The 26,844-nt window shown below is 37.0% G+C and overlaps 1 protein-coding gene across 4 annotated transcripts in view; it reads right to left on the bottom strand.

Moving 5' to 3' along the window:
* The window catches only part of Pde4d (phosphodiesterase 4D), a 1,511,116-nt gene that overhangs the window by 802,147 nt on the left and 682,125 nt on the right, over positions 1-26,844 (bottom strand). The window contains exon 1 of one of the 4 annotated variants that reach the window (XM_031359967.1): positions 25,696-26,294. The exons of the other annotated variants lie outside the window; for them this stretch is intronic. Coding sequence (XP_031215827.1) covers positions 25,696-26,135 — 440 coding nt within the window. The 5' untranslated portion in view covers positions 26,136-26,294. Of the gene's footprint in view, positions 1-25,695; positions 26,295-26,844 lie in introns of those variants that run through there. 4 annotated transcript variants of the gene reach the window in all.

Raw genomic sequence — 26,844 nt, 5'->3', positions numbered from 1 at the left:
AAGCCAAGCCAAGGCAAACCAAAACCCCAAAAAGCAAAAGCAGCAAGAGTGACATTGTTGCCTACTTTACCAGCTTAATAGAAGTCAGCTAGGTCCTTGGAACAGGATTTGTATTTGGTCTACTGTGACATGACATGCATTAGCTTCTGGTTAACTCACTTGAGAAAGTGTTCAGTAGGAAGGAAAAGGACATGGTGCTGTCACTCATGGTAAGACATGAAGTAGATCACCATCTTTAAAACTTAAGATGGATTAAAGACTTACATGTAATATAAAACAACCAGAAGAAAACACAATGTGTGTTTTGGGATATTTGAATGGGCAAGGATGGGGCAGGCAGGAGTAAGATTCAAAAGTATAAAAATAAAGGCAAAATATAACAAATGAGATGTATCAAACTATTCTTTACATGACAAAGATAGTAACTAAAGAATGAGACAACCTATGGAATAAAAGAAAGCTTTCACGAACTATACATCTGGTAGTGGGTTCACATGTAAAATGTATGAAAAGCTTCAAAAGTCGAATAGCAAGCAAGCAAGAACAAAAAGAAAATCCCAAATAATCGAGTTAAAAATGGATATCAGACCTAAAAAAAATTTATCAAAGGAAAACGTACTCATAGATAATAAGCATATGGTAGAGCATTTAATATTGTTCATCACTGAGGAAATACACTTTACAACCACATTTAGACTTCATCTCACCCCAGTAAGAATTGTCAGTGTCAAAACCACTGAAGAAAACAAGTGCTGACAAGGGTGTGGAGGAAGATGGAATCCTGGGCCCTGTTGGTTCAACATAGATTACTAGAGTCATTATAGAATATGGGATGGAAGTTACTCAAAGGAAAAAAACTCATCATATAATAATAGTGAATAAGTAATCTCACTATTAAATATTTAGGCATATTCTCAAATAAAATTATGTTGAGGAAGCATCTGAACTCATATGTTTATTGTAGCATTATTAACTATAGACAAGAAGTGGGAACAACTCAAGTCTCCAACATTAAGGAACAGATTAGCAAAATGTTATGACAAAGGTTATTAGTAAATAGTCAATGAAATATTATTTGGCTATAAAAGAGATCAAAACTTTATTTTGTGGCGGGGATGGAACTAGGGGATGTTATGTGAAGTGCAACTGTCTAGGTAAAGGACAAGATCAAGATATTTTACTTGTATGTCCACAATGTCATAAGTTGATCATATATTCAGAAGCTGAAATTAGACTAGCTGATAAGGAAGGGAATGGGGAGACATTGATTGAAAGGTAGTAAGTTATATTGCAGTCATTGTATGGTATGATGACCATGGATAACGATAATACACTAAAAACTTAAGAAAGCCCAAAATGAATTGGAATGTTTTAGCATAAAGAATGCCCCCACTAGGCAGCACAGTGTGACAGATTAAAATCAGTGTTGGCCAGTGAGGTTTCATAGAATCCCCAATATTACAGTTAATAGTCATTGCTCTTGGTTACCCACCAGAATGTCATGCTGAGTCTTAATTGTGGAAGATACCACACCCTTGAGTCATAGGACACAGAAAAATCACGCTGGTACCAACCTGGAAGCAGCATCCTTCTATAGTGCTGGAAGATGCTATGCACACCTCTAAGAAAGAAAGGTAATCATCAATATTTCCCAGCTGTGAACTCTGAATGCTGCAGTAACAGCCATCCTGGAAGGATATGCCCACTGGTGCAATAGTGACGAAAACAATAAGGGTATAACCAATAATTTTCTGATTTAACTAAAGGCCTGCCCCGCAAATTGAAACCCTTGTCTGGCAACTATATTTCATCTATGAACCTATGGAGAGACAGGATATAGGCCCTAGGGTTATGTTATTGTGCTCAATGAGCATAACATTAACTTATTCCTACTGATATGACTTAGTGCTTCTCTAAACCCCCATTAGAGAAGCTTCTTTGTATAGTAGATGGTAAGTGATACAGAGACTTACAGCTGGTCAAGGTGCAGAGAAGATGGATGCTCAGCCCTAAGTGGGACATCAGTACCAGAGCCCTTCCTCCCAAGGCTCATGGATTATTGTGAAAGACAGGGCTGGAAACTGGTAGTTGTGAGGAAGAAGGGAGTCACTTTCTATAAGGGTGTGGCCTTGATATATTGATCACAGAACCAGGAGTATATGCACAGCCCAAATTGTGTTTGATGGATTAAAAAAAAAAAACAAAAAAACAAAACAGGACAAAAGTTGTATAGACTGGGATGGGGGAAAGGTTCTTGGAGTAGTGGGGGAGGGGATGAAAATGAACAAAATGATTCAAATAAAATTATCAAAGTACTAATAAGAATATAAAAATAACAGTGATAAATGCTTGAGCTGATAGTTAAGTCTAACCTGATTAAAATATTATAAAAATCTAACACATACATATGATGTATGTGTACATTAAGGTGTATTTCCTTATTAATATGTGCAGAAATGCAAGATGAGTTTTCACTATGGGCAGTACTCATAAAAGCAGATTCTGTCATGTTGATGGCAAAGAGTTGGGTACTTATATCAAGAGAAGCAGAAAGATGTTAAAAAGGTTTTATAAGGTATTATATATTCTGATAGTACATATTATTGGATGTTTACTGAATGCAAGGTAATGTGGCCTGTGTCTAACTAATTGGCTAATTTACTCATTATTCCCAATTAAAAATGTCTCTTACCACCTGCCTTTTTGGGATTCAAAGACTATTGCTTGATCAGATCAGTAGTGTACAACATTCCACTTCCCCAAGGAGAGTTTCACTGGAAGCTTTCTTCCAAATGCTTCTTGGAGAAATAAACTTTAGCATGTTTAACTGAGAAAGTCATTGAATGTTATAATCACTAAATGTCAAGAGCTTTATCGAAGAACCAGCTACTAATCAGAACTACCCATACTGGGTTCACCATATTTTATCACTTGGATCACCTGCCTAGGTTTAGCTTGAATACTTGTATCTCAGTTCCCCATAAGGCAAATATAATGAAAAGTCCCATTACCAATGCACCTAGATGTGTTGACAACCTGCTACTATAACAATGTCGATTCTCTTATCTAGAGTTCTTGTCTACCTGAAATCAGGTATGCAAATAAATGTGTTACCACTGAGTCTCCAGAAGCACAGAGTTTCTCCCAAAGGACTGATGTACTTCTTCTTTTGCATCAATGAAAGCAAATTATGTAGCTAAATTGGCTTGATCTTCACTGTCAAAGTAAAACTTTTGGTTCAGTAGTATTAGCTGTGGTGACTCATGTGTTTTTCCTTTCCTTTTTCATGCCATTGAATGTTTTGCTTATATAAAAATATGTCCTTAAGCCACATCTAAATTTTTTGTGGAGTGATATGTAGAAATATACACACCTGGAAAAAAACATTACTTTTAATTTTAGGAAATCTAATTACTGCATTAGGACTTTAAGAATAAGTCCACGTGAGAATTTTATGACTAACACTTTAAATCTCACTAAAGGGTTAATAGACTTTAAAGGGTCGACATTTATTTGCATCACTGCAGAAACAAATAAACATCACACAATTAGTCATGTATTTAAATGAGTGCCTGAGAGAGGACTTTATATTTATCTTATTGACATAGTTTACATTACAAAATTCAGGCTAGTGGCACTTCTTCATGTTGGCTATGGCCTTGCTCCAAGCTGCTGAAGCTCATTCTGGATCACGAATGATTTACTAAAGGCTCACCCACCATTGCTGCCAAGATGAGGATGAGGAAATTATATTGAAAAGTACATTTCAGAGAAAATTTAATGGTCTCTTGTCTAAGAAAGGTGAAGCCAGGATAAGACATGGATGTCTAACAATGAGATTAAAAGAGCCCGGAGAAAATTCAGAAGAAAAAAAAAAGGAGGAAGCAAGAAGTATATTGTTACTACATCACTAGGAGTCTTTCAATTTGTTATTTTCACACAACATTCATTCACTTATGTCTATTTAAATATATAGTGTAATACACACATACAAATACACTACATACACATGCTCGCGTGTGCACACACACACACACACACACACACACACACACATATTGCTGGGGTCACAGAAATTTGTCTCTATCCTTCCTTCCTGATCTTCAGTATGTATGGAATTAGTAAGTTTTCTTTGAGATAATGGAATATGGCAAAAATGAAGAACTGGTTAGGTACACTTAGGTTCCTTAATTGGTTGGCTTTAAATTCATTCCCAGTGTGTATTCTAAGCAGATGAGCTCTTCAAGGAAAGGTAGAAGAGCAGAAGAGTCGGAGTCTGTTTGTGCTGCTGCTGACCTTGAAGACCTTTTAAGAATCCCACAGTTACAATGACTGAAAGTTTGGAAAAACATCTACCTCATGTGAGAGCCCAACCTTGCCTGGCTACTATGGATGAAGCTTTGTGAAGTTTTGAAATAGGATCCAGTTAAATTCATCCTGGTGTGATGACCCAAAGAAACTGAGAAAAAGTTGCCAATTTTGTGATAATGTGCTGTGCAGCAATTCTTAAAGAAATCTAATATAGTTCTACTCAGTACTACAGGAAGAGGTGCTCTCCTGAAGAATTACACTTACTACAAGTTTAGTGCCTCTGTATGAGTGAACAAATGTTCAGAGTATCCATAAATTAACACATGTGTAAATAAAATACACACACACTCAAATCTGCCATCAAGGGACAAAAGCAAACTTGCTTTTGCTAACTTCATCTCAAATGTGGTGCATGTTTTATCCCATACATTTGGATGAAGGCAAACCCATCGTGGTCTACTAGACACTACACCATCATTGCTGATATTTTGTGTAGTTTATCTTTCTAACAAATTAGTCATCAAAATTCACAAGCTCTTAACTCCATATTACTTCTACTAAAACTCCATCTCTACTGATACTCATGAGTTCTTCTTGGATCCAACAATGGTTCCACCTGACCTCCCAGCCCATAATTTCCCCACCAACACCTGAAGACCACAGTCTTTTATTGGATTTGGAGGTCATCCCTACAATGGCCAGTAGAGGAAGAACAATGGAAATGGATGGCTAAAAATGCAAGACAAGAAATGAGACAGAAGACTTGTATGGAGAGTGTGGGTACATTTACCCATCTTGTGAGCTCTGAACATTCTCAGGAAGAATGGAAATCCATGTTAGGCTTGCAACAGAGGAATGGTATTTAAAAGAAATTCAGTATCATCTTTTAGTGTAGGAAATCATTATTAATTTGCAGATAAGTGTTCTTTTATGAATCAGCAAAATTCTCACAAGGAAAAAAACTGAATACTAACTTTCTAACCTTGAAGCGATTAGATAAAATAATATTTATTTCTAACATTCTGTTCTAGAAAAATACATTTAAAACTACTGCCTTGATTATTTAAAAACATTAATTTTGGGAAGGCAGAATTTGGAAGATGAAATAGTATAAATTGCTGAAAGGGTCTGATTTGATGACCCTTAATCCTGGCTCTTTCTCCCTTTTTCTAAATGCTGAAATGTAAAACAGTATTAACTATTCAAGAATACTGAATTAAAGCCTGCTGAGAGAGCTTAATTTCAGGGAATGTACACAAGTCTGTATAGCAACAATGCTAGTGTCTCAATATCAGCTAGTGAATAAGATTAGAGCAAAATAGAGTTGGCTGTCAACAAGGAATATTTTTGTATTTGTTCACTGAGTAATACAGATCAGTGGAAACATGCCAGGCATGATGGTTCACACTTACAACTCCTAAACCAGGGAGGTTAGGCCAGGAGGATCAGTTTCAAGGGCAGAGATACACTGTGAGGACTATGCCAAGAGTCTCAAAACCAACAACCGACAAATCAAAACAAAACAAAGACAGATGAACAGAGAAACCCCTGCTTTCAAGTGTAAAATGACGTAGAATACCAGTCTGTGTCTACAGTGAAAAGGGAAAGCCTTTTAATATGTCACCTCTACACCTAAAACTCAATGCTAAAATGGTATTTGAGACTGTCTCCCATATCCAGATAATCCTGAACACAAAGTGGCCATGTCTAAGCAGCTAGTCTGCAGATGAGATACTAAAGGAGCTAAAATGCTAATCCTGTGTTCCTCTTCTTTATTCCTTCCTCTTTCCCACTCCCACAGAATGTACACTCCTTGAGAAATTTAAAGGAGAAACATGCATGCTGCTGTCATCTGAAACATAGTGTCCATTCTAATTCACTGTGATTTAGAAGGGAAAATTCCAAGAACTTCAGCAGAGATGAAGGGAAAATTCTTTTCATATGATATACCCAGATGACACAGATTTCTAAAGGCTAACACAGCGAGGGGGATGACGGGGCAGATCTTGAAGCAATCTGGTGATCATGTGCTCTACCATTGCTTGTTTTAAGGCTATACTTGCATGTGGGGCTGGCGACAGCTGAGCAGGAGGGATCTGAGCTAAGGCTGCAAACTGCACAGCTCACCAGATACGGGAGTTGGATTTGCCACACCAGCCATGCGGAAGACTGATTGAGCCAAAAGTCTGGAAGGAGAAAATATAAAGGGTTTTCTGCTCTTCAAGGCTTAAATGTATGTGAGATTGCATGAGGACCACACAAAAATTGGTAATATTTCAAAACTTTCATAAAGACAAGTCAACACTGCACCAAAGAAATATATATACATACATATATACAAACATACATACATACAATATATACATACATATATACATACAATATATACATACATATGTTGCTGTTCAGAGGCAGAGAAATGACTGATGATAGAAAAGAAGCCATAGCATTCATGGTGTGTTTGAACTCTGTGCTTTTGGAAACTAATGTCTTATGCCAGTATGTGCAAGCTAAAAAATGTTCCTAGACAAGTAAAAAAGATTTGTGGAAATAAGAATTAAAAATAGTCTAATGCAATATTTCAGTAGTGACACTAATTTGAAACCAATACTTTTAGTGATTCCCACAAAATACTGGTTTCAGTCTCATCATTGTCTTTCAGCATCTTCAGGTAACATCACATCAGCTCTGTTCCCACCATAGGATAGAAAATTTCATCACATCAATTGGCTTTACATGTTATGAATAAAAAGTGGAGAATAAACATTGAAAAATTCTAATATGCACCAGAAGGGAATGTCAATTGCCAAAAAAAAGTCCTTGTGGCAGAGTTAGAAAGACATAGTAATCCTGGTGTGATACTATTTGTGAAAGAAAATAGCTTTATTTTTCTTCCTACTGATTTTTACTTCTTAATCATTAAAAAACCAAAGATTATTTGGATACTCCAAAGTGATTTTAGGTGGAAAAATAGTAAGTAACATCACACCTTTTTCATGTGCAAACAAAATGTTTATACCAGGATAGAGCTATTTTCCTCACTGCCAATTATTATAATCTATGCCCCTATATTGAATTCTCCCACCTAGATCAAACAAGTATAGCATTGTTTTGGAAAGTAAGGATCTTCAACCTCATGTTTAATTTTCAGTTACAATTAATAAAATTCAACAAAAGACAACTCTGTAGGGGTAATATGTCTAAAATCCTATCTTACTGGAAAACAGGTTTTGAAAGAACAACATAGAAAGGCTCCTTGTATTGGTATCTTTCATTTCCTGTATACCACTGCTGAAAGGGGCGACCTATATACTTGGGAAAACATCTGTAGACCCTCATCATAGTAGAAAGCTTATTTTCTTACACACTTGCTTCCTTTTTCCATTGTTCAGATTAATTTCCATTGAATACAAAGAAGGATTTGTGCTAACTCTCTGCAGTCAACCTTTTAAAACAAAGTATTTGAAAGTTCTTTGGGATATATCACTGGCTTTCCTTTCCCCTCTTGACTGTTGTTTTCCCCTGGCTGTCATCCTTGACCTTCCCTTCCATGGACAAAGATTCTTTGGGAATTCTTATTGATACCTATTATATTCCAGAGATTTTTGAACTCATTTATTCCATTATTCTATTCTTCTGAGTCCTGAGACCTGACAAAATGAAAGAGTCAGAGCTCTGGAGTTAGAATGTCTCTGGCTTTGACCTGTAAGAAAACCCTTAAGTTCTATATGCCATCAGTTTGATTGCATATTGGTAGGAGTGCTTGCTTGCTTGATTGCTAAAAGGATCAAGTACAATGTGATCTCTCTTCTTGACGAGTAGACCTGTAAGTCAATAAATAATGATGCTCAAAAAGTGGTGTTCATGATGATGACCATGGCAGGGATGATGCTGATGACAATTATCTGCCTGACATCTCTATTTGAATGATCATAGGCAAATTCGCCGACTTTCTTCAGCTGCTCTGGTTAGCAATATTACCCAGGTGGCTCAGTATATATCTGAAAATACCCTTGCTTTTCCTCACCAATCTACATCTTCATGATGGATTCTGATGGAACAACTGACCTTTTCTGCTGATATCAGCCATGCTTTTGATGCTGTAGTCTACCTGGTATCTATCATTCATCCCTTCTCCTGGATAGCTTTTCCAATATTTCAACTAGATGATCCATCTGCAGACATTAACTACCACCCTTCCTTTGTGCTACGAAGAGACACTCTCTTTTATAATACAATTATCATGGTTTTCTTTAACTTAAAACTTTTTTTAAAAAAAGAAGATCCATTAGGATATGTATTCTAAAACTCTCTGAACAATAACTTTTAAATTTTAAAATCAATTTAGAAAAAAATTTAAATCAGTGATGAATAGATGTCACTAATATTTTTTTAGAAAGATGTAAAATTCTTTTGTCTTTGACATGGAAAATTGCTATGTATCCTAACACTAACATGGTGACCAGAAAGAACATAACAAGGAAGAAAAATAAATGTATATATTCATTGTGGCTATTCTATGAAATAATAGTGCTATGAGAAAAATATATAGTCAGATTCTAAGCATATAACCAAAATATACAAAAATATACATGCAATAAATCAGGTTTGAGGGCTATCTCTTTGTTTTCAGTGTATTTAAAACTTGACATACTAATGGAGTTTTTTAATTACCAAGAAAATGAAAAGTTAAGGAAGTGCTTATAGGAATGAATTGTGATAATAGCCATCATGGAGAATATGGTTGTTTAGAACTAAAACAGTAAAGAAGAGTAGAGGATGTTTTGCATGAGTGAATGTTGTTGGTGTAAGTACTTGGTAGGTCTAACAAACATGGCATGACAAATGTAAAGGTTAGCAGTATAGTTAGAAATTATATGGAGGTAGATAATTGCCATTGGTAGGTACCAAGCCAAAATGCAACTAATATACAGGAGAAAAAATACTTAGGCAAGGTTTCAACAGTATGTAGACATATCCCAGTGTCTGGATTTCCTAGAATTGATGGGTATAGAAGTAGCTAATTAGAAGACAACAACTAGAAAGCATAGGATTAGGGATAGAAAAACACAGATCCCGCTCCAAAGTGGTTTCCTAAGGGAAAATAATTTGACATGACATTCTTCACATTTTCAACTAGATCAGAAAACCAATTTGAAGAAATGCATTAATCTTTAGTAGTTTCCATTGATATATATTTTTTCCTCACACATATTTATATTATATAATATATGTATATATATATATATATGTATATATATATATATATATATATTACAATAAAAGGGCATTTGTTCTACTTAGTTCAATGACATAATTTCCTATCTACAAAAATAACCCTGAAATTTTCAACTGAAACTGAATAATTGTTTGCCGTGGTTAATATTTCAGACTTGACCCCTCTAAATCAAACAAGCAATTAGGATGACCTCTGAAAAGTCAAAAGATAATTAATATTGTATGTTTTTATCAGGTGTTCAGATACTTATGGACTCCTTAATCATATTTTCCTTCACTACACTTAATAGGTTATTTGGTTTTGCATTGTTAAATCATCAGCCAGGAAATACCATTTCTGCTGAGTAAACTTGAAGGTCATATCTTCTTTGCCATCATTCCTTCTACATTATTAGCTCCAGATTATCGTCATATATTTCTCTTTAAAATTAGCATAAAAGTAACAGATTTCCCACTTTAAAAAATGTTCAACATCCTTAGCCATCAGGGAAATGCAAATTAAAACAACTTTGAGATCTCATCTTATACCTGTCAGAATGGCTAAGATCAAAAAACACAAGTGACAGCTCATGCTGGCACGGATGTGGAGCAAGGCGATCACTCCTCCATTCCTGATGGGAGTGCACACTTATATAACAACTTTTGGGAATCAATATGGCGGTTTCTCAGAAAACTTGTAACTATTTACCTCAGACCCAGTCATTCCAGTCCTTGGCATATACTCAAAGGATGCCCCCTTCTACCACAAGGACGTTTGCTCAACTATGTTCATAACAGCTTTAGTCATAATAGCCAGAAACTAAAAAAATCTAGATGTCTTTTAACTGAAGGATGCTTTTTAAAAATGTGGTACATTTACACAATAAAGTATTACTCAGCTGTTTAAAAAATGATATTCTGAAATTCACTGGCAAATGGATGAAATGAGAGAAAAAAAAAAAACATCCTGAATAAGGTAACCCAGACCTGGAAAGACAGACATGGTCTTTACTCACTTGTAAGTGTATATTAGATGTAAAGTATAATCATGCTGCACTCCACAAACCTTGAGAGGCTAAGTAACCAGGAGGGCTTAAGGGGGAGATACAAGGATATCCTTGGGAAGAGGTAATAGAATAGATTTCATGGGTTGACTGGGGGCAGTTGCAGACAGGATAAGGAGGGATCAAGTGATGGGGATAGAGGGAGAGAATATTAGAAGAGATGACTGGAATTCGGGAGCCAGTTCAGGGGTGAGGTGGAAAGCTGGCACAATGGAAATTCCATGGAATGAATGAGTGTGACACTAGCAAAGACCCAAAGTAATGGGAGACACAGAGCTGGGACTGGCCATCTTCTCTACCAACCCACCCACAAAACCTTCAACCTACAGTTTGCCATGCCTGCAGTATGTGTTGGGACTGGAGCCTAGCATGGTTGTCAACAGAGAGAACAAAGAGATTTCGCTTAGTAACTGATGGGAGCAGATGTAGAGTCCCACAGTCAAATATGAGGTATAGCTCAAGGAGTTCTGTGGAAGAGGAGAGGGAAAGCTTGGAGGAGACAGAGGGTCAAGAACATGGCCTACATAATCAATGAACACGGTCTCAACTGGGCTCACAGAGATGAGGGCACCTGTATGGGTATTACCTAGGTCCTTTGTATTTATGTTATGGTTGTATAGCTTGGTGTTCATGTGAGATTCTTAACACTCGGAACAGGGGTTATCTCTATTTTGTTTGCATTTGGAACCCTTTTCATCCTACTGGGTTCCCTCATCGAACCTTGATGTAAGAATATATTTGCCTGTTTTTTTGGAGCTTGTGCCACATTTGGTTGATGTCCCTATGAGGCTTTCCCTTTTCTGAGGGGAGATAGAGGGAGGGGTGGATCTGGGGGGAAGGGGATAGATACAAAATTGCAGTTGGGGTGTAATATATGAGAGAAGAATAAATTAAAAGGGAGAAGACAGGTGTCTTTATTATATTTTAATATGCTTTGTTTTGGCTGCTCTTCCCCTAACATAACTCCCTGCCCTTCTCTCAGCTTGAATTCTCCAATCCCCCTCATGCCTCTTTATATTTTCATATTACTTGTATTTTGTATTCTTTTACCTTCCCCAACCTCTTTTGCTAAGACTCCTCTCTCTCTTGGCTTCTTTATACGTTTATGGCCCATGTCCATGTTGCCCCATTAATACATGTGAAGCTTAAAATCAAATCATTGGTGAGAAGTACAGCATTTGCCTTTTTCAGTCTCAGCTACCACAGTTAATACTCTTCAGATGCACCAGTTTTCCTAGAAATTTCATTTTTCTCTAATGGTGGGATACTTCCATTATATGTATGTATGTATGTATGTATGTATATATGTATGTATGTATGCATGTATGCATGTTTGTAACACCTTTTCATTGTCCAGTCTTCTGATAATAGACTTCTAGGGATTTCCTTTCCATCTCGAAGAGTAGCAATACATATGAATATGCTAATATGTCTGCGGTAGGATATAGATTTCTTTGGGCATATGCTCAAAAGTGGTATTTTGAATCATATGGTAGTTCTATTTTTAATTTTTTTTGAGACATAACTAGACTGATCTTCATTGTGGCTGTACCAGTTTCCACTCTTCCTACCGTATGTAACCATTGCCACTTCTCCAGTATGTGTTGTTTCTTTTCTTTCTTTTAATTTTTGTTGTTTCTTTTTTTTTTTAATGATGGTTATTGTGACAGATACAGAATCTCAAAGTAGATTTAATTTGCATTTCCCTGATGGGTAAAAATGTTGAACACTTTGAAATAAACACATATTGGCCATTTGTGTACTTTATTTGAGAATCGTTTGTTCAGGTCATTGGATCACTTATGATTGATTGGCACTTATTTTGAACCTTACCTAGTTTGCTGCAATAGACATCTAAATGACACCCCCAATTTCTTCCCATTTGATTCTCTGTGTATATGTCCAATGAGCTCTAAATCCCAAAAGTAAGCTACACAACTGTAACTTTCTTAATTAAAATCTCAATGCTTCCATGACATTTTGCAGAAAGTCAAGGAAGTAGTTGTTCCATCCTTCTGGCCAGTTCTACACAGGACATCTTGCATACTTTTTGAGAACTACATTGGAAGACCATTTGGTACTAGAGCCCTACAGCCTTTAGCCATCTACTTTACAGTGTCTCTTGTTTAATCACAGTCAATGGTCAGCCATGTTCTACTATGAACCAAATGCTTATAGGCATTCAAATAGAAAAGTTTTGTATTGTAGCTTTGTTTTCTGTAATTTGTAGTTTCTTTTAATTAATTTTCATAGGTAGTTTTTTTTAAATCATAGTAAGGAGATCCAAATTATTCATTAACTACATTAAACTTTCATATCAAATGAGTAGATAAGAGAGTATCTGAAACAATAAATAGGCTGTCAGACTGTTTGGGGGCCAGTATGTGATTTTAATCTTCTACAGATGGCATGTCCTCAGTTGCTCCTTTATTTGTTCATTTTCAAAATATTTCACAAGTTACAAACATTCAAAGGAGTTTCTGTATCGATATTTTTAAACTCATAATCCAGCTTAGATAGGTCACTTATTTAAAATTTCTCACCTTAAACTTGCTTGCTATATAACTCCAGTTGCTCATGTACTCATTCATTCCTTAAGGCTAGCAAAGGAGGTAGATTTTTCTCATGAGAATGAGAATGCATATTATTCTCCTTTGTTTTTCTATCTAATCAATGATGTTTGTCATCATGATGTTTGAAGTCCCTGAACACTGAGTGGCATGACACCATAAAGAAAGTGGTAATGCAGGTGAGTTAGGCATGCCATTGCCATATCTTTCATGAAAAATAACCCAAAATTGTCCTTTATTACATTCTTTTCTGCATAAAGAATTATACCATGATTTCAGAATGTTTTAAAATCTATCTTTCGTGATTTTTCAATACATTATTGTTACTTTGCCAACAGAAGTGATAACCTGTTCAGCAGCTTGCTTGTTTAACTGTACATGAATCAAAGCAATACACTATCTCCAAGGAAAACCTTTTGAAGCTAGGACACTGGTTTGTCAGAATAATGAAGCATATAGTTTCTTTACCCCTCCATCCTGAGAGTTCTTGGGTAATTTGATGGGTTCTTATGTTCTTATGAATAGGGAATTCATTTTTACAAGTTTTTCACATTTCAAAGCACTGTCAGATGGTAAGGCTCTGCATAATTATAGATACTTCATATTTGTTTGACCAGAAGAACAGAAGCAAAGAATCTGAAGTTAAGTATTTATCAGTAATGGTTAAGTGATCAGCACTAAGCTAGTCACAGTGTAAATAAAGCAGCATAAAGTTACTATCTCATTTCTACCCTTCCTTCTAACCTTGACCATAGTGGGTAGTCTACAATGTTACTGCTTCACTGGCTTCTTGTTTCCCAAGCTACTTTCCAGAAGTGATATTCCATTATCAGATAATAACTAGCCCCTGCTAACCCTCAATGCCTTTTACATAAAATAGGTTGTAAGTCTGTTGTTACTCTTTACAAAAACCCTCATAAGGAAAATTGCCTGAATTTGGAATGATTTCTCTTTAAAAGTGATAGCTTGCAAGTTTTATACAGCAGGTATTCTTATAAACTCTAAGTTTGATTTATTTAATAATTCTTGTAGTACAAGTGACATGACAGTAATATGCTTAAATGGAAGTAAAATTGATAATTGCTACTACATGGGGGCTATTTGTTGCAAATGTACTGGCATTAAGCAGATAAACAAATTTATGCATGTAGTTAACATAGTCCAAATTCTATAGTGGAGAACTCCACAGTATTATGACAGACTTAAGAGATCTGAGAAAACTTTGCCTAACATGTGTTGTTTGGTGTAAGATGTGAGGTATGAACATGTTATCAAATCTCATGGATGGAAAGTTTTCTAGAACAGCTTTGAAGCAAAATACATATTGGCTCTTGTGTGGGAAGATGCTCTGGTTGACATGAAAAGAGGTCCGCTCCAGTGAAATCATGGCCATGTTCTTTCTTATAACAAAGACCTATAGACATTGGCAAATTCACCTAGTGTTTGTGTCCATTACTGAGTTGTTAATATAAGTATTTGGCTGTTATACTTATGTTTTCCTTGATCAGTATTATATTGTTTACTATTTTTCAAAGATGTCGTTAAAAACAAAACAAAACAAAACAAAACCCTGCTTCTTATTGTGAAGCTTCCATGATGAGAACCTACATGATTAGAGTAGTAGGCATCCCCTGGTTGAGATGCTGGTCCTCAAAACAGCAGAAGGCCTTGGATGCTGAACATGATTCCAAGTAGTGATGAGAATGAGAAAGTATATGGAGATTACACCAACATTATATTTGAAGGATTTACAATTGCTTCCAAGTCAGCTGAAAACACATCTTCCTGTGAGGTAAATAACAAGAGCAGGGAAACAGTGCAATATTGTTATCATGAACTTGGCACAATCACAATAGACAAAAGGTGTCCTGTGTGCAGTGAGAAAGGTTGTAAGCAAATGACTCTAAACAACCTCTTTGTGATAAATAATTCCCAACTTTTAATTGGCCTAGACTCATGCTTTACACTTGGGTTGCTTTTGTGGATCATTTGGATCATTCAGTGGCTAATAAGGGGAAAAGAATAAACAGCCCTATAAATAATTGGGGTATGAGATGGTCCCATTGTGTCAGAAAATCCAAGACCTGCTTACCAAGGCTGAATGTCTTTGGCTCTATTTCCTACTAGCAATGAAAAGGGGCTGAGTTTAGGTTGATGGACCTTAATTCAGGGCCAAGATTGAGTCAGTCAGGTTTAATATGACTGGAGGCTGCAGTTACAGAGATAAATTGGGTCAACAAGTAATGGTTGAGGGAGCCATAGAAGCAAACAGTATTTAATCCTAAGAACTAGGGAGACAATAGGCATGTAATTCAATTCAGGTACCTAAGAAATGAAGACAGAATGTTAGCTCTAGGAGATAAGAATCTAGAAGAATCCCAAGCTAGAAAAGTACTTCTTGTTCTCACTGTGTGTGTGTGTGTGTGTGTGTGTGTGTGTGTGTGTGTGTGTATGTGCATGCAAACATGTGTGCACATATGCATACATGTATAATCATATGTTTTCATATTAAAGATGGAGACCAACCTTAAGTGTTGTTCTTCCTTGGGCACCATACATCCTGTGTTTTAGACAAGGTCTCTCATCTGCTCAAGCCTCTTCAATTTGGCTAGCCTGGTGCCCTGTGAACCCTAAGCGTCTTCCAATCTCTGTGTACCAGTTCTAGAATTGCAAGAGTTCTAGGATGTCTGGTTTCTTTATTGGGTCCTAGGAATTAAACTCAGGTCCTCATGATTGAGCGGTTTCCTCAGCCCCCAAGGCATCCCCCTTTATTATAACAAAGAGCACATTCAGAGCTAAAGGGAAAGAACTGAAAAGAATGTTAGTAGAAAGGAATATGTTGAACCTGCATTTGAGAACAGAGCATATGAATTGAGAGGAAAAATGGTGGGAGATAGGTGGGGAATTGGAAAGGAGGGTAAGGGAAGTGGATTTGAGCAAAACATATAATATTTATATGAAATTATCAAACCATAAAAATAAATAAATAAATAATTAAACAAACAAACAAATAAATAAATGAAAGAATGTCAGCTGGGACTCTGATACTGGTAGACTTTGAATGCCATCAACAACTGGATATCAATATATAGTTTCATAAAAACACAATGCAGTTATGAGCAACATTCACACATAATTCATACTTAATAGAGTATAGAGAATCTGATGAAATTGTGAGTACCATATCACATTGTGTTCTTCTTGTAAGGCACTACAGGGAATTTCTTTGAAATCTTAGTGTTCACTAAAAATGTATTCTTAAATCAACTCATTTGTTAACTTACTACACACATGCATTGTAAACTGATGTTTTCCTTGCATTCGCTGTTAGAAAGCACACAGCCAAATCTCTCGATTATCTTTGGCAATTATTCAATAATCAATGGCATAGTGAGTTTGCTTTCATGTTGTACATGATCTTTATGCTGTTATTTTCTGTTTTAGGACATTTTCATTTTGTACCTTGTTCCAAATTATTTGACAATGCAACAGTTTTCAGTTTTAGAAGTGAGGAAGAAAAAAGGGCTGTAACCAAAATATATTGACTGAAATATGTAGAAATGCAAAGGGAAGGAATATATCTTTTATGTATATTGGGAAAGCAATATAGGCTGATTTTTAAAAAGAGAACCAGAACCAAAATAGAAAAAAAGAACATTAAAGCATGAATACAAAGACTTACTGATTACCTCTTCTTTAATATACCTGAAACAATTGGTGGAGGTTTGTTCCTATAGAGGATGCAGACAGGAAGAGATGTGCACATACTCACGTACACAGAGACATGGAAATATAAATATAAATATGCACAAATGCAGAAGATTAAACTGGGTCATACTCTGTGACCTATTCTTTATATCTGCTCACATACAAACACATTGAGTTTATCACTTCGCCTTAATCATAAGATCTTTCTCAGTTTTTATTGCAATGGACTTTTGTTGCGGGTATGGCATCATTTTCATTTTAATGCTTTATTAAAATATAGTTGGATAATTTTCTGACATTTGCTATCATGTACAGTCTAGTATTCTGATATAATACTCCCTTGCTTATATATTCAATTATGCTCATAAGCCAAATCCCTGTGCACAGAATTACCTTGGCAAAGGCATGTGCACAAAACACTGATACCTGTTGTTTGATTACTCATTAACATTTTCCTAATTTACACCCTACACCAAAACTATCCATTAAAAAAACCCAGTTACTTCCCTATACATCCAGTTCCCTTAAACTGTATCTTTCTATTACATGAAAAATGATAAATGAAAAATTACATAACATGTATATTTTTAGTTATATTCTATGTCTAGTCAGATTTAATTTTCAAATATATACCCATCAATAATCTTCCCTTAAAATTTACCTCTGATGTCTTTTGCTCATTCTCTTGATTTTTATAATTTTATTATTGACTTTGCTACAAATTTTAAGTATTAGTTTTGTGCTGTGAGGTAAGCTGTTTATTTAAATAAGCCAATGAACATCATGTACTAACTTAGTGTATGTACACTGTGTTGGGATGCTGCCCTAACTGGTTTCTACATTTTTATATATGCATAGGTCTCATTCTTCACTTCTTTAAATTCTACCAGTTCATATAATCAATACCATACCACCTACAGCACTAGCCAGTATAATTTGTTCTGAAATATTATTGGTGAAAAACATGCTATTCCATATATTCTTTACTTCTCTTATATATACATTTCAAGAGAAATCCATATATTGGTTTTAAAAACCTCTAAGGCCTTATCTGAGATATCTATCTCTATTTCTCTCTTTCTCTTTATCAATATCTAACCTATCTATCTCTATCTATCTATCTGAAATACACACACACACACACACACACACACACACACACATATATCATACTGTTTAACTTCATCATCCTAATGTAATTAATTCGTTCATAATTCAGATATATATGATGTTCTCCTAATTATTCTCTTAGTGGATTAAGTCAACAACTTAGTTTTAAATCATATTGCTTAACTTTTGTGTATCTAGGACAAAAAATTGCAAACATGATGAACATGTTCCCGAACTTTGCCACATCCCAAAACAGTGGATTTTCTGAACCCTCAGATGTAGAAGTTAAGACATACACCAGAGGCAACCATTTAAATTAAAGGAGAAGTATTCCATCAGAGTAATTTGTATTCTAATATACATTTCTGTCTAAATTAAAGGGCAGGTATTTTTCAGTGTTATTTTCATCCTGATATAAATTTCTCACAAGGTAGACGAGAAGTCATAACTACTGCAGGTCCCCTCTGCCTTCATATTTTAAGTAGAATCATGTAACTGGTACTAAAAGATATTCCACTATAATGAAGATATCTTCAGCCTATGGCTTTTAAAGCTTGCATCTGAATCCTGTATTTGAAAATGGATATGCATCTATTTTTCTGAGAGACAATATTCCTTTCATAACCTCTGAAATGAGCAAAATATCACTAGCTTTGTGTGCTTCATAGCTCTTATTAAGGGGATCAAATATATCCTGTCTGGGAGAGCTCAAACTGAAAAGGTAAGGTTTCATTATTACTTCTACATAAAAATCTTATCATTTATTGAGCACTCATGGAAGCCATACATTATGCAAAGTTGTAAAATACCCAAAGGATGACACAGTATAACCATTAATTAAGTTACAGTTGATAACTCTGAAGTATAATATACAAAAGAATATTACACTCTCTTTTGTAGGAAGGTCTCCAAGGGTATTAAGTATTAATTCAAACAGATATTATTTTGGTTGTTGTAATTTTTCAGGTTTTGAGATTATAATATAATTAACTAATTTTCCTCTTCCCTTTCCTCTCTTCAACCCTTTCCATGTATCACCATTTCTCATCTTCAACTTCATGGTCTCTTTATCTTTAATTATTGTTTATATACATGTATATATTCACATATGTATATACATGTGTATATACATATATATGTATATATGTACATGTGTATATATACATATGTATACATACATATAGATATATGTGTGTATGTATACATGTGTGTATATTTGGGTATACATATATATTCATAAATATGAAAATGCAACCTGATCAGTCCATATGATATGACTTATATGCATATGTTTTCAGGGCTGAGCATTTGGTATCGGACAGCCGATTGCTGTGCCTTTCTTTGCGTGGGGAAGACTATTTCTCTCACTCATGCCTAATATCTTTTAGTGGCCCAAATAGATAGGTATTCTTTAATTCTTTAAAAGAGATGAGAATGGAATGGTACAGGAAATAGACAAGGAAATCTAGAAATAACATTTTTCAGGGGAAAAAAGGTGGTATTAGACATATAGAGACAAGACTTTGAGTGTTTGATGGATTTGGTAGGATGGTTTGTGAATGAGTAATAAGATTTTCTGTAAGAAAGATAGAAAGGGTTAACATTCCAATGTGCTAGACCAAGAGACTTAGATTTTATCTCACAGGCTAAAAGAAGTTAGTCTAAGATTTAAAGCAAGGAGATGTGATTGGTATCTGGTACATAAGATAAAGAGAAGTTAGTGGATACAGGAGCTGGAGATCACTTACAGGCTACTGCAAATGTTTGAATGTGGTAAGTGCTTCACTGTGGGAAGTGTCAAAGGAAAGATGTGGCGCTTCAGAGGTCAGGTTGGAAGACCTCAGTGGTCTCCGATGTCCAGTAACTCCAGGAACAGAAGAGCCCAAGAAAGCTCACTTGTGTAAGACAATGAGATAAGTGATGGCATCACACATTGAGTAGATCAATAACTACAAATGTGCACTCAATGTATCAAAGATAACCTGGAGTCTCCGTTAACCTCTTCCATCTCTAAAGTTGTCTGAGGACACTTCATGGCAAAAGTGTGTGTATGGAGTCACAAAAACTTAGTCAATGAGCTTTTAAAAATTGCAATGCAAACTGCCCTTTTCTCTGGGAAAAAATTAGAATTCCTATTTTTAAATGTAGAAAATGTTCTTTGGAGTAAAAATAATCACAACATCCTTTGAAATATAATACAGCTGTATTTAGTATAATCTCTTAGTAATGTTGCTGATATGAGCAGGGTCTATAAGTTTTAAGCTATAGATGCATATGCATACTACATATTTTTAAACCTGAACTTGTATAATAGATCATGAAATGGATGTACTTTTAACCATATTAGAATTGAGACATTTGAATAATTTAAAAAGTATTAATTTTTTAGATAATTAATTCGTGTAATGTTTAAGGAACTTTTCCAAGATGCCTCTCTAAATACACATTAAACTAGAGAGCAATCCATCACTCTGTGTGGGGTAGGTTGAAGTGTAAGAATCTATTCACAAAGTAAAATGAAAAAAAAATATTTCCTGAAGTCACCTCTTACCAATATCTGAATACTCCATTTACGCACAAGTACACGATATGGCAATTTTCTGATAATTATTATTATTATTTTTTTAGTTTTAGGTTATTACTTGGAAGGTAGGAACACTGGCTGTCAGAGGGTCACTAAGCCAGGCACAGTCACCTATGCCTGTAGTCTTAGCAGGCATGGAGATCAGGAGTTTAAGAGAGTTTCAGATACATAATGAGTTCAAAGTATTCCCGGACTGCATGAAACCCTGTGTCATCATGAAACAAAACAGAGCCAAACAGATGGCCACAATATGGGAAATGTGAATTAGTTGTCAGGAGATATGGGAAGTGTAAATTGCATATTTGCATCTGCTAATGAACTAGTGGGTAATTAAATCTCTCAGGAAAGCATTCTTCCACAGTGAATGATGGCTGCTGTTCAGGAGGTTGGTTTGTTTACGGGCAATCGTACCTTTATTTCCTATCACTGTTCTAAGTGAGCAACTGAAGTTAATTTGAAATAGACAAGAATGTACCAATATTGTATTTTGCAAGACAATTTTTATGGATCTTTGTTTCTGTTCCCTCTTCTTAAACTCCCCTCCTCTTGCCTACTCTTGTCCAGCCATACCTATGAAACATGAAAGGTACAAAGTTTCAGAACCAAATTCTAAGGTTACAGACACAGGATGTATTTCTATTATATTAAAGTCTCAGGATACACTGTCAAAAAGTATTTAAAAAAAAACTAACAAGATCATCTTTCAGTGGAAGTAAACAAGGGGAAGATGTTTTCTTCCTAAGTGTCTATAACGATTTAGGAAACATACAAAAATATTAATAAAATGGCCTTTTCTTATATTGTTACTATTTAGTTTCCTTACTTAAATTTTCAATGTGTCAACCTTATACTAGCTATAAAATATTAAAAGGAAAAATACAAAAATAAGTTATTCTTCATAAATTCTACAGACTTGACTTTATTGATTCATGCAGTGGAAATAACATTCTCAAACAATTCCTTTGGTAATATGAAACTCAACATTGGCACCATAGACTTCGAGTATGTTTACACACTTCATTGAAGAAAAATTCTGCAATAAAAGTCTTTGATGAAACCAATCAAAAACACTGGAGAACACCCCTTTTAATCCTGAAGAGGAGAGTAAAGTTTTGATTAATATTTTATTAAGTGGTATACTTCTAACCAGGGCCTTGCATATTCTATGCAAGTGCTTCATCCTTGTGTTGATTTTAATAGTACTGAGATATTGCAATACATAAAATTTCCTTTATTGTATGAAAACTCCACATGTTTACAGAGCTAATGTCACATCAATATTCCAGCACACCTAGGTTTGTGTTTAGTATGATGAGAGACTTTGGATGTTGTTCTCTCACATTCCTTCACTTTCGTGATATCTACATCTCTGCCACCAAGAACGTTTTTTACAGAATCAAAAAAATCACCTATGATGTTTAAAACTCCAATCCTCATTCTTTATTAAGAATTTATAGCTATTGCAAAGATTGGAAATATATATTACTGATAAAGAAAACATTTTGTTATATAAAGAGAAGTCAAAGAAAGAGCTTTTATCAGTTAAGGTAAATGGCTGCAGTAATTTGAAGGCTTATTAGTTGAAATGATAAATCTGGTATTTTAAAGGGTATTTTAACATTGTTTTCATATTTCATTTAGTTATCTTGATACCACACAGACTCACTTACTTGGGAATTTTGATCTTCCAACCTTTTTCTATATTGATATTTATAAATAAATCTACCTTGTTAGATACATCTTAATAAAAATACATTTGACACATTCTCATTTTCCTGGAAAGCAAAGGAATTGACCATCAATGTCTGAGACCCACCTCCTTCCTGTTGATATAAATTTCTTCATTAAAACAAAACACTTCTTTCCCATTGCTTCAGATATTATAACTGAGTCTCAAAACTGCAGCAGAAATAATAACATCTGGACATGCTGCCATGCATGCTACAAAGAGCATTTCAGAGCCATATCATTTCAATAACCCATAGGTAATCATAATTCTTCCAGACATCCACAAGGCTTTTCATATAAATTTATCTTTACAGACAATTAAAACCCCTATTCAGATCATGGTGTGTGTGTGTGTTTGTGTGTGTGTGTGTGTGTGTGTGTGTGTGTATTTGTGTGTGTGTTTGTATGTGTGTTTGTGTGTGTGTGTGTGTGTGTGTGTGTGTGTGAGAGAGAGAGAGAGAGAGAGAGAGAGAGAGAGCCTGTGTGTACTTTTTTGTTTGGTCCTCTTCTAGAAGAAAAATGAAAACAAACTGAAATGATTTCATTAATCTTAATGTCTCTAAACATTAATTCACACTTATTATTGTCAACTAATACAGTTTGCCCTGCATGATAATGAACACCAGGTTACTTTGGAAAGGACAAGTTAAGAATAAAAGTTAGAAGCTTCCGCTGCCTCCAAATGTGTATGCTGTCATTTACAGAATGATTTAAATATCTCCCCTTTCGTTTATCTGGACATATACCCTGTAGTATACATGAATATAAATCTCATGCATGGTTTCACATATTCTTGATGCTGTCAACTTTTGCCAGGAATCATGCACATTTATTTCAGCAGGGCCTTAGCTGAGTCAGGAGATCTGCATTCTGTCTCAATTCTGGCCTGTCTATTCTATGTGATGTCAAATAAATTACTTACATCCTCGAGGGCCCAATGTTTTTGTCTATAAAGTGGAGATAATGTAGTTGATATTAGCATTGTTGGAAGAACCTACTCTTTCTTCCATGTCTTCCAGACATAAAACTTCCTTAATAATTTGAAAGCATTGTTACTACTTTCTCTAAATAATGAAACTAATACCCATGACCCCTTGGAAACACATTCATTTGCAAAACAATTTTACTCAAGAAAGAATTCATTCAGTTTGTGAACATGTGTGAAATATGCAGCAAGTGTTATAAAGAATTTAAAGTCATGAATCCCTAAATAAAATGGTAATAGTATATCATATGAGACACAGTGGGGGCAACATATAAATATTATACATCTTAGTTTTCTCTGAACCATTCAACTAAGGAATTTCTGATGTAACAATCAATCAATGTATAGAGCATAGCTAAAATTAAACTCAAATCAATGATGCAATGCTTCCATTCCAAGTTGCTTATTTTTCTCAGTTCTACTCTCCCCAAACAAATCCATTTTATTAAAAATATGTAGTCAATTAGGAGATTTTAGAAAAGTAATCATCCTACATATTAAGCTAGAATGTTCTCTTTAACTATTTATTAAGGACTCATTACTGCATTTTTTGCACTAATAGGTCTAGCAATATCCTTGCCTCTACTCTGCTGTCATGGACTCATAAGGTCTGATGCATACCTATTGGGGATCATGACCACCTCCTCAAGTGAAGAACGAAACTACATGTGTGATTGAACAATCTACGTTACAAAGATGAAGCTTGCATATTGATTTATTAACCTCTGCAATTAACATCCATCATCATACCTTAAAATGATCTGAATTGAGATTAACTAGGGCTCTCATCTTTTGCCTCCAAAAGATACAGAGTCATCAACAAGGTATCCAAGGAAGGAAGGAAGGAAGGAAGGAAAAGCGCAAAGTGACATTTGCCAGCTGAAAGAATGAAAGATGCTGATTGGCTAGATGTTCTTGTTTCATAGGGAATACAGAACATGAGGAGACATAGTCACAAATGCACAGCCTCAAACATGCATAAAGTTGAAAACCATCATTATTTTCTTATTAACCCAACCTCTTGTCAGTAACAGCTAGACAAATAATCCCAGCCCCAGCTTTCCCTGTTCACACAACCAACTCTGGTGTACAATTACCCATTGTCCAGTGTGGGGGCTTGATATAGAGTCATCAGTGGCTGCCGCATCTAAGGCTAGATGACGGTTCCACTTTGCCAACAATCGTGGAAAGGAATAGAAACTCTTAGAACTCTTGTGTGACTCTTGTATGTGTATGTATGTAAAATCCAAAATCCACCTCTCCCTCTCTCTCTCTCTCTGTCTCTCTGTCTCTCCTCCCTGGTGTGCGTGCGTGTGTGTGTGTGTGTGTGTGTGTGTGTGTGTGTGTGTGTATGTGTGTGTGTGTATGTGTGTATGGGAAGGGATCCATGGCCTTAGGAACAAATAGGGCCAAAACCCACCTCCACACTTGAGTTAAGAATGAGGTGATTGCTCAGCCACTGTAATTGTCCTTTACACCACTCATTTCCGCGGCATCTATTAAAACTCCCAGCTGACATGTAGTTTCCCTGTCCTGTCTTCCGGAGCACTTCATGTTAAGGGGAAATCACTATAATCACATCTCTGTGTCTTGCTTGCTACTAAAATGAGGTGTTTTCTTGTGAGGATTGTTCAGGGACCACCGATACATCACATTCTGGGTATATACACACTCACACCCACCCACACGGACACAGTGTAACTCCCACAGCATCCTCACTTCCATTCCTCCTCCTTCTCTCTCGTAAGGATTGCTGAACATTTTGCTCCAAACTCTCCAAGTCACCCACGTGTTTGTTCTCCCCTTTGCTGTTCAATTTACTTCTGGTCTTGACAAGAGTTCTCAAGCTGTGTGTGCTGCAATCCTGAGAGCGAGAGCAAACTGTCTCTTCTAAACCTTGTGCGCGCTCAGGTCAGATCTGCCTGGCTGATCCCTCCTTTCCGGGGTTAGTGGACAGATTTATGAGTGGTTTCCAAGGTTGCACTGTAGCCTCCCCCACCCCCAGCTTTCGCGCACCTTCACCCTCCCTCTACTAGAAACAAACTGAATTAGGTTTCATCTTACTGCTGGGGTGGGATGGAAAGGAGTGGGGAGAGGGAGGTACATGGCGCAAATAAACCAATAAAGCGGTAAAACACATTACACATCGTGCGCGCGCGCGTGCACACACACACACACACACACACACACACACACACACACACCACTTAACAATTATACTTTACTTTCAGGTCTATTACACACCTGAATTATATTGTCTAGGGCAAGGACAGACACGCCCCTGCTCACCCTCCCTGAGTTTCTTGAATTTGACCCTGGATTCCAGGATTGGTGGTGACTGGTTAACAGGGAGGATGGGAGAAGAGGGGAGGTGACCCTTTGCCTGAGTGGGGGAAGGGGCGCTCGCTCTCTACTCACCGTCTGAGTCCCTGGAAAGACGAGGGCCAGGACATCCTAGATTTCTTCAGGCCCGGCCGGTGACCGGTCTCCACCGCATAGGAGGTGCGGTCCATGGCACGGCAGTACAGGTAGCGCTCGGTGTCCGAGTAGCCGCGGTGCCGGACGCGGCTGGCCCCGCTTGAGGCGTAGCGACCACGGGTAGCTCCGGGCGGTGGCGGGGGTGGTGGCAGTGGGGGCGGTGGCGGTGGCTGCAGCTGGGGCTGGGGTGAGGGTGGTGGTGGTGGGGGCAGGTGGTGATGGGGGTGCAAGAGGCGGAACTGGGGCTGCCGGAGCGGGTACTGGTGGTGCTGCTCGTGCCTCCAAAGATGCTTAGGGGCTTTGAGTGCGGCCCCGCCAGTGCCGTCGCTGCCCTCCTCGCTGCCTGCCCGGGCAGGCACGCTGTTGCCCTCTGCCTCCATCCTGGCCGGCTCTGTGCCCCGCTGCCCCGCTGCCCCACCGAGTCCACCACACCAGCCTGAGCGCCTCCGGGCTCCTGCTGCCGCCGCTTGCTGAGGCGCCAGAGGCTGGGCTCAGCTTCTGACTTGTAGCGGCCAGAAGCTCCTGGCCACCGAGAGGGGGCTCTGCTAGCAGGAACGATCACAGAACGCCACAGGGATCCCTGCTCAGAAACAGAGGCAGAAAGGCGCGCTCGATGCTCCCAAGTAACCAAGACTGGTAGGCGAGGCTTCTCTGATGATCGGTTTCTTTTTCTTCTTTCTTTTCTCTTCGTTTCTCCGGTGAGATTAGGGACCGTTGGCAGCTAGCTCTCTAGAATCTGCTCTTCGCAGCAATAGCCTGCTCTTGAGACCTGGCACCTGAACCTGGATCTCAGAGCTGCTGAAAAGTTGGACAGCTCCCGACTGACCAGCTGGAGCTCTGACTTTCTCCAAAAGCACTCCAGCCAGTCAGGAGTCAGACCTGCTCTCTGGATCCTTCCCCTCCCTCTCCCCGCTCCCGCGCCTCCCTCCCTCTCTGCTCCCCACTGACCCGAGGTTTGCTCTTCTAAGCTTGACTAGGTCCTCTCCTCTCACAAAATGGATTTGATGATTTCTGGCTGGTTCTCAGAGCTTGTTGAAAATGAGTCTTAGGATGCGGGCTTCCAAATGAAAAGGGATACTACCTGTCAAA

The sequence above is a fragment of the Mastomys coucha genome, unplaced genomic scaffold (genome assembly GCF_008632895.1).
Source record: "Mastomys coucha isolate ucsf_1 unplaced genomic scaffold, UCSF_Mcou_1 pScaffold8, whole genome shotgun sequence".
Classification (NCBI taxonomy): Eukaryota; Metazoa; Chordata; class Mammalia; order Rodentia; family Muridae; genus Mastomys; species Mastomys coucha.
The sequence above is the reverse complement of the archived record's forward strand: the minus strand, read 5'-3'. Positions and strand labels throughout refer to the sequence as shown.